General features: G+C 34.5%; 1 protein-coding gene across 1 annotated transcript in view; it reads right to left on the bottom strand.

Annotated features, from left to right (window-relative positions):
* Neto (Neuropilin and tolloid-like) overlaps positions 1-16295 on the bottom strand; it is a 47915-nt gene extending 31620 nt beyond the window's left edge. The window contains exon 1 of the mRNA XM_064219025.1: positions 15996-16295. Within this exon, the coding sequence (XP_064075095.1) occupies positions 15996-16035 (40 nt within the window). The 5' untranslated portion in view covers positions 16036-16295. The remainder of the gene's footprint in view (positions 1-15995) is intronic.
* Between the last annotated feature and the right edge of the window lie 656 nt (positions 16296-16951).

The raw sequence follows: 16951 nt of genomic DNA, 5'->3' as shown, positions 1-16951 counted from the left end.
CTAGCAAATGTAATTCGCAGGAGAAGCTGATAGAATAAAATTTACTTGGGCATTTAATTTCTTTACGATTATTTGGTATGATATCAAACAACCAAAACACTAGCAAAGTCTTAACTAACTATTGCAAATTATGTTTACAGGTTTAGGACGTATATCTCTTGCCTAGTTTTTGCCGGCTTAGCAGATGTATAGCCGTACTTTAGCCGTAACATATTAATTGCAGCATTTCTGGCGGCAGCAGCGGAATGAATACATTAGTGAGCCGTGCTACCTCCCCAGAGACCGGTCTCGTTGCTCTAGTGATGTGAGATTTTTTTACGATTCTTCGTTTTTTAAATCGATAATTCAAATAAAGAACGTGTTTTTGTCACTACCGTTCTTCGCTTCGTACTTCACACTCGCGTTTTAAATGCCCATTAACACATTAACCACGTGAACGTGAATGTTCACGATTTACGCGCTTGTTGACGCTATATACGCACGTGTGAACCTCGTTCTCCATCAAAGGGTTCAGAGCTAACGTGATCGCAAACGTGTCGTATTGCAACTTAAATTTATCGCGTCTTTGCTCGTTAAGCGCGAGAACTAAAACAAGTTTTGAATGATCGAGAGAATGAAGAGAATATTTTCAATCTTCCATTTTAGATCTGTGTGGGTGTATTTTCATTATCAGATCTATTTGGCAATTTGAAGTGAGACTCAGGTCCAAGGGCTAATCTAGGCAAGGCTTTCTACACAACCTTCCGAAATCATGGCTGCTACTAAGATTTTTTTGACTCATTGAACGTAAAAATTGACCATTTATACGTTTTGGGATTAAAGCCAGAACCTCGGGACTGTCCCCGTCGCGTTGCATTGTGGATCTCAAAAGTAGTCTAGAAAAATTTAAATAGAAGTCTGAACAAAAAAAAACTTGAGATCCAAACTAGAGCGAACTCCTATATGACTGATACCAAAAATATAACTCGTGGCGGTGCAGAATATTTATCGTAAAAACCAACCGATAATAGTCTTCAATGTATACCTAAAGTAATACTTTTGTTTTTTCAAAGCTTAATAAGGTTTATGCGCAAAACTTGTGTTAGTAAAGGGTAAAAACGCCCAAGTGGTCCGAATTGACTTACAAATAGACTTCAAATTTTTTCTTGTAATTTAAATAGCACCGAACGTAGAGGGGATAAACACAACCACACTAAATTAAAAAACATCGGTTCATAAATAAAGGGTTCACAAAAACAAGGAAAATATGAACGAATTGATAGCCTCCTTCTTTTTCTTCGGTTATCAATTATATTTCTATGACACTAAAAATAAAAAAATATATAAAGTTGGGCTTTCGTCAATAAATTCGCTTTTAAAAAAAAAAAAGTAATTCGAGCTTCAAATCGACACGTCACGTGCCTCTCGCTTGAAATCGCAATGAATAAATAAGATGCCCCGGGCTACATCCCAGGGGCACGCTTTCATTCATCTGTACCAGAGATTGAAACCTACATAGCTCGGTTGAAGGCTGATGTCAGTTGTAGATTTGATTGTAGCCTTTTTGCAAGAAGGGGCCGAAGATTACTAGACATACCTTAAACCCCTACCCACCAGAGTCTACTAGGGACTACTTCTACTCGACTATACAACTATTTTTGACGTAGAGTACTGGAACGTTTCTTTATGTAATGTTTAAATGAACAATAAAAACATATAAGTAGCTTAAAACATGAGAAAAAAGTCATATTATTCATTACAATATTGTTGGAGCTAGTAATCTTTGATTGTTTGTAAGATTTTATTATAAAACTAGCTGTGTGACTCCATGCGCGTTCGAATTTAAGTTACTTGGACATTGTAGCGTGACTTTATTTTTATTGTACATATAAATCTAAATTAAAGTAATTTAAGTTACTCCTTATTACATCAGCTATCTGCCAGTGAAAGTCCCGTCAAAATCGGTCCAGCCGTTCCAGAGATTAGCCGGAACAAACAGAGAGACAAAAATTGTAAAAAATGTTTTTTTGGTACATGTACCGTGTATACATACATATGCGTTTAGTACAAAGCGGTTATTTTAATATTACAGACAGACACTCCAATTTTATTATATGTATAGAATAAAACATGAAATTCATAATTGTGACATCAATCGATCTCGTCTAAATTGGCTTCTAAATTCTTACTAAAATCTCCTTCGACTTTTGGTATACATTTTAGGTACATTGCTTTAGATGTTTTTGCAGACAGAACAGTCCCAAAAGTTTTCCTACCATGTTTTGGCAACGGTGACCTCACATTTATGTAGATATATATAGATATATATATATATATATATATATAGTCTTCTTGTCTTCGTTGCTCTAGTCTACTATGGATTTTTTTTTAAATACTTTATTGACCACCGCAAAGTAAATGGGACAAAAGGCGGACTTAATGCCTGAAGGAGTTTTCCGCCAGTCAACCTTTAGGTCAAACATAAAACCATGAAGGCGGTAATTAATAATTGACAAAACATAACAGTATACATACTTATATATAAAACTCTAAAAAAATACATATATACACACATAGTACCTACAAAATAAATATAAACGGATAGATGAATAAATATTATATAACATCACATACATTACTCTGATCCTAATGTAAGTAGCTAAAGCACTTGTGTTATGGAAAATCAGAAGTAACGACGGTACCACAAACACCCAGACCCAAGACAACATAGAAAACTAATAATTTTTTTCTACATCGACTCGGCCGAATCGAACACCGGCGTACCCATGAAAACCGGTGTACACACTACTCGACCACGGAGGTCGTCAAATATTGATCTATATTATCTATAGAAGATCTAATAGATAAACTTTTACTATTTTTGTATATTGTTATGTCAATATCATATAGCATATGCTACGGCTGATGGCGTCATATATATCCCATCAAAAACATAAATGTAAAAATGAGAGCCAAGTCCAATATTATGATATATACCTTGGTAGTTGACTTCAACGACAAAAGAAGTGAGATCTAAATGGGTGCCAAGTTCAATGGTCCTTCCTGAAATTTATTTATAACTACATAAAATATAATTTCTTATTATAACTTAGGATAAAATATTGTAGCCTAAGGTTTGTCTTGGCTAGTTCTTATATGTTCATAAATACAAATTGTAGTTTGTGTTTATAATAACAAATTATAACTCAGAACATCTAAGAAGAATGGAGGACAGCTCAGTATTGCTTAGTTAGTATTAACGTACATTAAGAGCTGCGATGGTCCAGTCACTAGAAAACATGAATCTTAACCAGATATTGCGAGTTCATATCCAGACAAGTACCATTGAATTTTTGCGTGCTTAATTTGCGTTTATAATTCACTTATAACAAGCTTAGAACTTGCGAAGGCTATAATATAATTCGTACACGAAACTTTGGTCAGGAAGCTACGTCATTATGGAATTAGGGATACTCCACTCAGTCTTCTGATTTCGTATCTGAGCAATCGGATTCAGAGGGTTGATGTAAATGGAAAGAGATCTCCCGGGTCTCCAGTTACTGTGGGGGTCCCTCAAGAATCGATTCTTGAACCATTTCTCTTCCTTGTTTATATAAATTACCTGCCACATCTCCTAGGTGATAAACTCGAGATAGTATTGTTTGCTGATGATACTTCTTTAATTTTTAAAATAAAAAGTGTAAACATTTCTATAGTGAATAAAGATTTTTGACTTTGACTTTGACTTTGGTTTTTACGTCAATTTTTTTTACAGTTATTACAGGAACTAAGTATATAAGTGTTCCTAATAGACCCAATAAAATGAAAAATTATAATAAAATGAAAAAAAATTACCAGATTCATTTTTTCCTTTTTATTGGCCTAATTATCTACCTGCATGCCAAATTTGAACTTACTAGGTCACCTGGAAGTAGGTAATAGTTTTGATCTATAGGTCAGTCAGTGATAAAAATGACGATTTTTAGACGTTAATATCTAAATAACCGTTTGAGATGCGTTTATAAATTTGGAACACATATGTATCTCGCGAGTCTTAATATATGAGCCAAATTTGACACGTTTATGCCAAATAGTTTTTGAGTTATGAGGAGGTCAAAAGTGGCTCCAAATGGTTCGTGTAATATTACACACGGTGCTGCTTGCCAGTTGCGTGTCTAGATTAAACAATAACGCTTCAATATAGGTAGCTTAATTTATAAAAAAAAAAACTTTCCTGTCGGTTCTCTTCGGTAAAATCTACTTTCCGAACTGTTAGTAGCTTTCCATTAAATTTACCTTTTAAAATGGCGACTCCTAAGTGCTTTTAAGAGCCAACTTGAATAAAGTATATTTGATTTCGTTTTCGTTTCACCAATACCAGGTTTCAAGATCTCAGTTATTTGTGGGATACACAATTATGGCATCAAAACCTGTCGTACATAAATATAATAATAAATGAGAAAATTAAATTAATAGAATAATATTTTACTTGTCAACACAACAAAACAAGAATAAATTACAAAATAAAAACAAAAGTAATTCTTTCTTAAATCAAATATAAGTATAATCAATGATGACATTCAAATTAAAACTCAAACGGAAGAACTATAAAATGTACAGTGGTGTAATATTACAGGATACAACTCAGTCCTAGTTAAGGTTCTGATCCGACGCTGATTTACAATGACAATATTAGTGATTGAAAATTACCTTTTACTTAAAATATATATGTTTAACTTAAAGCGTGATCCGAAAGACACGTGAATTAAAGATTGCGAGATCAAACCCGGGGTGGATCAGTGGTTATAATTAATCTCGAGCTCAAGGTGCAGTAAAATATCGTGATTAAACCTAACCAACTTTAAAGCTTCTTCTCAAAAGTGGTAAAGGAGGTCCAGTAGTGGGACATCAAAATGCTGTTACTGTTATGATTATCTGTGCCAAACAATATGTTTCGTATAGGCATGTGTGTTACCAAATTTGCGTCTCAAAAAATACCACTTCGGAATATTTTTCTAGTGTGCATCTAATGTTGATCTATTGACAAAGAAGAAGCGGCCGTTTGCTAGATCGGTCTTTTTTATTATAATATCAACCGTGTCAGCTGTCGCATTGGCTGGGGGCCAAGGAGTTTTATTAAAATAAGCTTAGGATATATATTTAATGGATGCGCTGCAGAATATTATATCGAGTAAGGAAATTATGGTAACGAGAGCATTATTTTCATCGTGGAAGGATTACATTCTGAGGTTTTTTATATCGGTAGGCGGACGACCAAATGGTACCATGGCCACCTGATGGTAAGTGGTCACCACCGCCCATAGACAGTGGCGTTGTAAGAAATATTAACCATTCCTTACATCACCAATGCTCCACCAACCTTGAGAACTAAGATGTTACGTCCCTTGTGCCTGTAGTTAAACTGGCTCACTCACCCTTCAAACCGGAACTCAACAGCACTGAGTACTGCTGTTTGGCGGTGGAATATCTGATGAGTGGGTGGTACCTACCCAGACGGGCTTGCACAAAGCTCTACCACCAAGTGATTATTAAAATATTAGCCGTACTAATGATGGCAATGAGAGGCAATGAAACCCAGGTTACCACTGAATATTAATTTGCTTATTTTGTGTTTATAATTCATCTCGCGCTCAGCGGTGAAGGGAAATCATCGCGAGGAAACCTACACGTGTCAAATTTCAATAAAATTCTGCCGTTTGTACATATGTCCTCCAAGCCGCAGTATAGCAGCGTGGTGGTATAATTTCCAAACCTTCTCCTAAAAGTGAGAGCAGGTCTTAGCTTTTAATAAATGAGGAGTTTTTTTTTTGTAAAACCTAACTAATAAAACTGTTGAACGAAGTTTCATAAAACTGATACCAGGAGATGCAACGCTTTTCCGAAAAGGTTTTAGTACGTAATAAAAGGAGACAGATTAGATTTAGTATGTAGACAACGGTTGCCGATGGATTTGCTTGTATAATAGCAAATTATATATCAATATACATAGTTTTCATGATATTATCTTGTAAACGCTATCGTGATAAAATTTGTCTTAATTTACGGTTCGTATTTTGTAATAAATTATGAAACTTTTGCAAGTGGTACAAGTTTAAATTTCGATATTTTACATATATACCCATATCTAATTTTATATATAAGGCTTTTAATTTATACCAGCCCATTGTGTTCCGATTTGATGAGTGAGTGAGTCAGTGCAGCCAGGCTTAAGTTACATAAATATATCAGTTTCCAAGGTTGGTGGCGCGTGCTATGTAAGAAATTGTTAAAGTTTCATAAAGCACTATATCTATCGGCAGTTCTGACAACATACCATCAGGTTGCCCGTTTGGTCTTCCGTCTACATTAGCGACAAAAATAAATCTCATGATGCGCTGACTTGGGTAATCCGATACGGTTGGAAAATATTCAGCTGCAGAACCCACAATTTTATGGGCTATCCATCCCTGGCTGTTACGAAGAATTTCTCGTCCGAAAACCTCAATAAAATTTTAAATGGTCCAATTAGAGGATTGAACTCAGGCCTTTAAGTCTGATATATAACCTAGCCAGGCAATCCATCATTATCAAACATAGAATCAAGGACAAACCAATATAGTAATACGCCCCATAAGCTATTAAACGGCCGATTGGCTGGCTAATCACACCGAGCATTTCAACGGACAGCTTTCAATAGAGACAGCTCCTAAGTACAGTTAACATTGTGATTAGTAACAGTCTGTAATTAATGTTGACAAGTCTTGCTTTGATTTTGCGAACAGACCGGAATACCCTCCTTGGTTATGGTTAATAACTCTCTTGAGGAACAATGTACATGATTTTGCAAATCACAGATAACGTTTAAAAATGTTCAAGTGTCAAATTTAAAAGGATCGTTAAGAAACTTTTCTGTGCTGGATATTATGGAAGTAATGAATTTTATACCACACCTTGTGGTAAAAGATCACGGGTTATTTCCAATAAAAAATAATAATTTTGTTTTTATAATTTAAATTTGTTGAATTATGATGATATAAATTAAAACCGTTGAGTTTTTTTCGCCTGTTTTTCTCGGTTGATTTTCGGTGGTAAATAATAAAGATGTTGACCTTGACTATGAATGTCCAGATGCATAGAAAAGAAGAGAAGAAAAGATTGATATACCAGTGATAGTACCCGTGATAGAAGTTTAACTCAAAAGCAAAGAAGCTGACAAACAGTAGAACTGTATGTGTACGCGACTCAGGAATTCGTCATATACGTATATGCCTGTTTAACAACCTTAACACCCTAACTGATGAAGACAAATTGAGGGATGGTTTATTTGCTGATGTGACGTCATTAGATTAGAAATCCAAGAGTAATTGCTATTATGTTACACAGCTAAACGTGAAGCATTGAAGACAAATTGAATAATCACATCAATGTTTTTTTTTTTAATTGTACTAGTAAGACTCGGTGTCGAAGTCGGTGCCTAAAATAAAAAAAATACTATATAGATATTCTATCGCCAAATAACAGTACACTGTATTGTTGTGTTCCGGTTAGAAGGGTGAGTGAGCCAGTGTAATCACAGGCACAAGGGACATAACATCTTAGTTCCCAAGGTTGGTGGCGCATAGGTGATGTAAGAAATTGTTAATATTTCTTACAGCGCCTTTGTCTATGGGCGGTGGTGACCACTTACCATCAGGTGGCCCATATGCTCGTACGCCAACCAATGCCAAAAAAATACTATATTTAAAAAAAAAAAAACCATTGTAAACTTCATTCGTTAATAAAGATTCAATTGTTATAAGTAATATTATAAATCCAAATAATTGTAAATTTATTTGAAATTTACATGAAAGTTCTTTATAGTTTAGTTACTGCTTTTTAATTCGGTTAAACTTTTGTTTAAACTGTTTTAATTTTGCATTTGTATTGTAGACATTGAAGAGCTCTAAGCTTACTATTAATTAGGTTAAGAAATCTGTTTGAATAATACTTTAAAATATTTAAAAATGTATTGTAAATGTATGTTACTCTAAGTGAAGGTAAAGTTATTTACTTTAATACAATCACAATGATCTATCCTTAATATAATTATGTATTTAATTTAACATGTTTGCTAGAATATATTTTAATTTTAATAAATATACTGACATAGTATATCTTGTAATTTAGATATGCGTATGATTAATAAATATAATTACGTATATTACATTATATTTTTATAACATCATATTCAATTTGTACATAAGTAAAATTGCCTCGTGAACGACTCATGACGCGAAAAATCGATAAGTTTTTTATAAAATCAACGAAGCTCTTCCACAGAATCCAGATATTTTGCAGGTGTTTCTTACATTTTTACATAAGCAGCCTGTAAATTTCCCACTGCTGGGCTAAGGCCTGCTCTCCCTTTGAGGAGAAGGTTTGAAGCATATTCCATCACGCTGATCCAATGCGGGTTGGTGGAATACACATGTGGCAGAATTTCGTTGAAATTAGACACATGCAGGTTTCCTCACGATGTTTTCCTTCACCGCCGAGCACGAGATGAATTATAAACACAAATTAAGCACATGAAATTCAGTGGTGCCTGCCTGAGTTTGAACCGGAAATTCGGAAAGAGATCGGAAAAAGAGTTAAGATGCACGCGTTCTAACCACTGGGCGATCTCGATGGCTGGATGGCTCATATGTTTGTAAAGGTAGTGTAATGAAGATCAATTCGATATCTAATAATATAATAATTTATATGATAGAAACGTAAAGAACCACAAAATTAGTCCAAACGCTCTTGTTCCTTTCAATGAGAAACCTGAAAATACTTACTAACTTAAAAAGACAATGATTGAATCATTTTTTTTATATAAATTAGTTTCAGTAATTATATTGCGAATGGCTATCTAAATAGGTTTCATTTAATTATAATTGATAAAAAAAAAAAACAAAATAATTATTAATAAACGTATATTTTTTAATTCAACTTTGAGATACTTGGTGGTAGCTTTTTGTGCTAGGTCGTCTGAGTATGTACCACCCACTCATCAGATATTCTACTGCCAAACAGTAGCACTCACTGTTGTGTTTCGGTTTGAAGGTTAAATCAAAGTAACTACAGGCACAAGGGACATAACATCTTAGTTTCCAAGATTGATGAAGCATTGGCGATGAAAGGAATGATTAATACTTCTGATAGAGCCATTGTCTATGGGCTGAGGTGACTAAAAAAGACTTGGAAATAAGCAGTTTTTATTTTCATTTCAATGAGTGTAATGTTTCGTGCAATTATATTATGATATGAAAATTTTCCTTGATTACGATTTGTTCGATTCACAGGGGATGTAATTTGAATTAAGTATTATATTCGAAATTCAACCTCGTTTAGTTACGCATTGTAAAATATATATGTTAAAAATAGTTATTCGTGCGATTTTATGTTTAAGTTGTACAGATAGAATGCCGTATTTAATTATAATAATAATTTTATATATTCTAGTTTAGTGGTAAGTTTATAAGACTAGGTTGCAATCTCAAAACCGGATGTCTTCAAAGCAAGAGTTAATATACGATTTTAGTCTCAGACTATATCAATACTTACCGTGAAGTATGATTGTAGTCAAGTAAGTATTGTATTAAATAATTAAAAAAAAAATACAATATTTTTTTAGTAATTAATATTCCATATAAATCTGATTTCCCCTAAGGAGCTGAGTATACTCTACAAAGTTTTCTGCAGCATGATCAATATCCGAGAAAATTGTTGTGCTTTGTTTAGTCTTGTTTTTTTTTCAGATACACAATCCTCTTCTGTAGTTGATAGACTTTGATTCAAAGGTTATAAATTATTAATCTAAGAAAAAATGATCCAAATGATCCCTGACTTTTATATTTAAACCCCTATCACATAGCCGTTTAAATAAAATATAAAACATATTTCGTCCAAATGAATAACAGCCTACATTAATTACGTTCCACCCTGAACTGAAATGAGCTCACTTAATCCCCGAATGACTGACATAACACGCTTCGTTTCCATTTAACATGTGCTAATTGACGGTTCAGAAACGAAATATCAAAATTAACGAGAGATTCCTATCACAAAATCTCGCCCATAATATCAATGGTGGTATCAATTGGGCTCATAAAAGCACTTTTGAATCGTCATATTACACTGTTGAATTAAACGGAAAGCTACCATCAGAAAGTAGATTCTACCGTGAACCGGCGAGAAGTTAATCTTTTCCACGATTTTAATCGCAGGGTATGTCAGTAGAGTACCATAATTTTTTTATATATCTTGCCTAGAAGTCAACAAATAGGAACGCCATGCATTTTTATAAGTAATATAATATGCCTTATTTATAAATGTATTTTGAGAGATTATAGATATCTGCTGGATCTTGTCTTGAATATTGGAAAGAAATTTTCATTTGTTAATTTTTAGTATACGAAATATTGCAATTTATCTCTTTATAATAAATATTATTGATCCTACTGCCTCGATGTTCTAATAGACAATTATATGGCCGCAGATCCCGAGATCCTTGGTTCCACTTGAGGTCGAGCTGATAAAAAGTCTTTGGGTTATTCCATCGAAAACTTCTCAGTAACAACACGGTGTCTGGATAGTTGGAAATGTATACACGTGGCACTGCCATTAAACTCTATCGGTCATGTCGGATTGCCGTCTCATCGTATTATGAAAGTGAGTGAATAGAGACTGCACCTGTGTTTGTGCACACACCTGTGCACTATAATATATCCTGCGTAGTTGTCTGGTCTCCCTCGAGATTGATCATCATCATCATTGGTACTACTGGTCTATACAGCAACGCTGCTTGAGAAGAGGGGGTTGTGTTAATACAGAGAGACGGGCCTTAGTGTCTTCATCGAGAACGCATTTCAGCTTATGACGACGTCGGAATGCAGGGGCACTATGCGGGGCACGTTCGTCACGTCCGCAGACGTGGCAAGTCGTGGACTTCGTTTCCGCAAGCGTTGTAATTGAGGTGAGGTTTCATCCCAGCTAAGGAGTGTTGTGTATAATGATTTCAGTACATTATTATTGTGATTACTGAAAGATTTGAGCTATCTGAAGTCAACTGTTTTCAAAAATATTTCCAATGTAATTTTTCTTTTCGAAAATATAAAACCTTTTTTTCTAACATGCTCTATTTACAACTGCTCCGCATACTCGTAGTATAAGAGATAGTCGCTTAAATTATTTAAACTACGCAATCGCTTTTAATGCGGCTTTCTTGATGAAATAAACAGAGAATATATTTAATATATTAGGACTTTATGTTAATAATTGTTATGTAAATAAAAAAAATAAACAAATTCATCCAAGAAGAAGGTTTATATATATTTTTTACATTACATTAACAACCTGTAAATGTCCCACTGCTGGGCTAAGGACTCGTCTCCCTTAGGGAAGAATGTTTTTGGAGCATATTCCACAACGCTGCTCCAATGCGGGTTGGTGGAATACACAAGTGACAGAATTTTATTGAAATTGGTTGAAAAGAGGCTACTTTCCGAAACGGTGGTAGTATTTAAATATCGACGATTCAAAAACGCTTAATTGTGAAGTTTACTTGAATAAAATTGATCTGATTTGATTTGATTTGATAGACACATGCATGTTTCCTCACGATGTTTTCCTTCACCGCCAAGCACGAGATGAATTATAAACACAAATCAAGCACATGAAAATTCAGTGGTGCTAGCCTGGGTTTGAACCTGAAATCATCGATTAAGATGCATGCGTTCTAACCAACGGGCCATCTCGGCTCTTTTTATATATATAATGAATATAAACTATATGCATATAATAGGAGATAAAAATTGAGAATTTCTACTTTCCTAGCCGGAAAAATAAAGGCATTTTCTTTTGTAGTTTGTTCTTCAATCTAAAATTTGTAAATAGATCATTATCAAACCCGTATGAAGCCGGAACTAGTAGCTAGTTAAAGATATAACAAGCACCTAGGTTCCGTTTTTTAGAGGATCACAGTCAATAAAACTTATCAATAGTATGCGAAATAACTTCTAAAAGTATAAAGTGGATACCTTACAAGTATTTGAAATTAGGAATTTTCAGTAAATGATAATAAAAATCATATAAAAGTTATCCTCATACAAACTAATTATCAAGTTCTATATATTTTTACCTGTCCAAAAAGGTATGATACTTCTTAAAATTCTTAAAATAAATGAAATTCAAATGGCTCAAACTTAATTCTTATAACTTAGGTGTGGAGCATAGCACTATGCTGCTGCAATTCAGGTTAGTGGCTCGATTTGTGAAAGAATTTCATTCAACGTTTTCGTTTACAATCGAATACGAGACAGATTCTGATACAAGTCATCCTTGATTGTGTTGTGTTGACGTAGATTCAGTGGTGTTTGGTCGCAAACTGGCTGTTCGTTGGCGTGTTCACCTTCTCGTCAAATATGTTAAGTGTGCTGGTGTGTCATTGACGCTAAATAAGAATGAATTTAAAACGATCATATTTGTGGTCACTTTGTCTGTTCAATTTAATTTATAGATTCTTTTTTTTCCGTGAGAAAAACGCCTTTACGCGTTTCCCCTACATGATGTCCGGCGGCTCGCTGGCGCCGAAACCGCCGGAATACCCACTAAAAACCAGTGATACACACTTATGCGGGCCTCCATACCTTGGTGGGATTCAGGGTACAGAGACCCTATAGCCCCAGCATCACTTACGGCGGGAGGGAAAGGGATGCAGACAGCAGACGCCTTCTCTCCGGTCTTTTTCGGCTAAGCGGGTCAGCAGCAGCATTGTTCTCCTGTTTCAGGTATAACATCTCATCTTTTTGCCACCACTGGTTAGAACTGGTTCATTTTTTGCCGAGTGCATCGGAATTGCGATTCAACGGGGAAATGCTAATAGCATTCATGCATTCCACGCGGTTTATATAGTAACTATTTTAAGTTATTACTTGTATATAAGTAAAAGTATTTACTTGATGGTAGGGCTTTGTGCAAGCACGACTATGGTACCACCGACTTATCAGATATTCTACCGCCAAAGAACAGTACTCAGTATCGTTGTGTTTCGGTTTTAAGGGTGAGTGAGCCAGTGTGACTGCAGGCACAATATGATGTCTTAGTTCCCAAGGTTGGTGGCCCAATGGCGATGTAAGGAATGGTGAATATTTATTACAGCGCCATTGTCTATGGGCGGTGGTGACCACGTACCATCTGGTGGACCATTTGTTTGTCCACCAAAATATATCATAAAATATATTTATATATATAGTTGAGGCCTTGATGTTTATAACTCTTATGTAAGTAAACAAGCGACCCGCCCCGGCTTCGCACGGGTGTAATGCTGCCACTAAACATACTACAGAGTATCTTAGAACATTCACAGTTTTTCAGTCATTAGACAATACAAACCGCTATGTCCCTGCGTTTTAAATCTGTAATATCTTCGAAAATATTCATTTAAATTACACTCTGTAAAATATCATGTTGATCTATATTAAATGCACGATGTATTTAAGATACGTAATTCGATAAGGATTAATTCTGTATTGCTTAAAAGTAAAGGATAAAAAATGGTTATTGTGGGTTATCCCTAAGAAATAGACATATACCTTCGTGGAATTTTTGGAAGACCTATTTGGCACATTATTTTGATCTATCTCGTAGGGTTCAGCCAGCGTTTGCAATGTAAGAGCAAAAAATGTGTTTATTTACGACATCACTTCAGAAACCTCTAAAATAATCAGTGTTTCTCTACTATTTTCTACCTTCCTCTTGAATAAACCTAACGATTAAAAAAAACCGCATCAAAATCGGTTGTGTAATTTTAAAGATCTAAGCATACATAGGGACAGACAGCGGTAAGCGACTTTGTTTTATACTACGTAATTATGATAATATCATTAATAAGGAATACTACTCTATAAAGGATTACATAGATGATAAAAAGTGTTGAGGTAGTATTGGTTGATTTCCAAGCGTGTTAAGTAATAATTTAATTATTGTAACTGATTGTCAGAAAAGTGTAACTACTGAGTTTCATGACAGTTCTTCTCGGTAGAGTCATTTGGAACCTACAGATAGAATTATGGTTCAAAAGTGCTCGAAAGAGCTTACGATGTAAAGTATATATAGATTAAATTTCGAGAAAATAAAAGAAGGAAGTGGTCATGGTACCTTCATAGCAACCTACCATGAACGAACACTTCGTTCTTTCTCAGAAAATCAAAGGTAAAAATGACTGTTATAGAGTCATTCCAAAAATATATACTAAACGCCATTCCGATGATCGGTCTCCGATGAAATACTGTCTTTTCTCGAAAACGATATCGTTAACGGAATAAATGACTTGTAAAGAGAATTCGAATATTTTTTCCGAATATCCTCTGCGAATGATTGATGCGGTATTCGATAAACTTATTGCTTATTTATATTCTGTGGGTGATAATTCTATGATCAAATATGAGGTATTTTATTGTACGTTATGATATAAAGACAGAGTGTTATATGGTATTGGTGGTAGGTGGTCACTACCACCTATATCCATTGGCACTAAGAAATATTCACATTTCATCACTTAAATCGCCAATGCGCTACCCTAAAAACTTTGAACCAGAAAACCACAATAATGAGCACTTATAGCAGGTGGTACCTACACAGGTAGCTTTAAAATAAGCAGTCATGTTCAAGGGTCGTTGAACTACATGAAATAATTAAACAAAAGGTGAAAATATATATAATAATAAATACTGTAAGACATTCAAAGTTAATTTAAAAAAGTATTCATTAATTAGATATATTTTTTACTTGGTGGTAGGTCTTTGTGCAAGTCCGTCTCGGTAGGTACCACCCACTCATCAGATATTCTATCGCCAAACAGCAATACTTAGTATCGCTGTGTTCTGGTCTGAAGGGTGAGTGAGCCAGTGTAACTACAGACACGAGGGATATAACATCTTAGCTCCCAAGATTGGTGGCGTATTGGTGTAATGTAGGGAATGGTTATTATTTCTTACAGCCACAATGTCTATGGGAGTGGTGACCACTTACCATCAGGTGGTCGCTTTGCATGTCCGCCAAACTATTACATAATAATAATGTACAAGATTACTTATATGATACACGTTTAGAATTACTATTCGTTGAATGTATAGTTATTTTTTATATAGCATTGGTAGAAGCGCGGGAAATTGGGTGACTTGATGGTGAGTGGTCACCACAGCCATTGATATATTGGCACTGTAAGAATTTTTAAATATTCCTTACGTCGCCAATGCGCCACTGACTGGGAACCTTAGATGTTATGTCCCTTATGCCTGTGGTTATACTGGAATACAATGATACTAATTGGTACTGTGATACGATATATCATGAGTGGGTGGTACCTTCCCAGACTGGTTTGCACATAGCCCTACCACCAAGTTGAGATATTAATATATACAAAAGGTACTGAAGGTAAACCATTTGCACGTTAGAATTAATTTAAATAATAATAGAATGTTGTGTAGCTGATTCACTTTTAATAACAGAAAGACAGCAATTATAGTATTCTTCAAACATATATATATATATACATATTAGCATATAGCATAGTTGATTTATTCATAATTGTATGTGGTAGCGGTCAGACTACGAGTGACATGTTTGGTAATTGTTTCCATAAAACTGCTCTTTAATTGAGCATCTGAAATTAGACCTTAAGAGCCTACACACAAAACCGTGAATTGCATAAACTTCAACGTTCATCGGCTGGCTCGCTCCAGTGATGTGATGTCACACTTGTTGACTATTATTAAAGTTTGGCTTCAGACCGCATAGTGCATATATATGATGTAGAATAAGCCCAGGAAGGTTCACGATAGTAGGCAAAATGTTACGTCACCATAATTGACAAAAGCGTCACGAAGTAAATTCAACTGTGTGTATCGGATCATAAGGTCGATATTAATTTTGAATATTTTGAAAGATAAGTCCGTCTACGACTAAATAAAAAAATATATATATTAACTTACCAAGTGCCAAGTACAGCACAAGAAATGCCGGCGATGTCATTGACCTGCCGGCCAGGGGGGCCACCCGCCCGCATTCGCAACGGTGACCACATCAATACCACATCCCACTATGACCTACCACCACGTAACTAGCACATCACTTCACACTGCCACTGATACTTATTTAAGTGGGCCATAGATTATTAATAATCTGGATAAATTCAGTTATTTCGATAAATAAACGTTATAAATAGTCTGTTTTAAAAGTAGATGAACACAGGTACAACTATTTGATCGATAAATTCTTAAATTTCTCCGACTGTTATCTGAAACAAAGAAAAATGTAATTAATTTTATTATTAATAATAATAGTGGCAAGAAGAAACATCAGAGAAATAATTAAAATTGAACTTTGTTTATTTTATTTTTTTTAAATACAAAGAAGTTAAACACGTATATTAACTTACAGAAAAAAAAAAATGTTCAGCGCAAGTCAGTGATACAAATAATTTTACATTTCAATACAGAAAATATATTTTCTTAACCTTTTTTTATTACTTATATTACTCGTCTTTTTTTAAAATTTATATTCTTTAAATTAATATTACATTTATTCGACAGCGATATGTGGGGATACAAAAAATAACAGTATTTAAAACGGGATATTTACCATGTTTTTTATTTTTATTTATAATAATCTTATACAAAAAATAAATTCTATAGCAGTCATCGTTATTAAAAATATATATAATTAATGGACACCAATTAATAATTAAAATAATTTCGTCAGTGAAATAAATATATATTTCTCATTCGCGCGCCGCGAACACAAGAGAATAGATATAGCCATCGTGCAGGTTTCCTCACGATGTTTTCCTTCACGAGATGAATTATAAACACAGATTAAGTACATGAAAATTCAATGGTGCTTGCTCGGGTTTGAACCCACAGTCATCGGTTAAGATGTGCGCGTTGTA

Source organism: Vanessa tameamea, chromosome 25 (genome assembly GCF_037043105.1).
Source record: "Vanessa tameamea isolate UH-Manoa-2023 chromosome 25, ilVanTame1 primary haplotype, whole genome shotgun sequence".
NCBI classification, from domain to species: domain Eukaryota; kingdom Metazoa; phylum Arthropoda; class Insecta; order Lepidoptera; family Nymphalidae; genus Vanessa; species Vanessa tameamea.
This window is presented reverse-complemented; position numbering and strand designations above follow the sequence as displayed.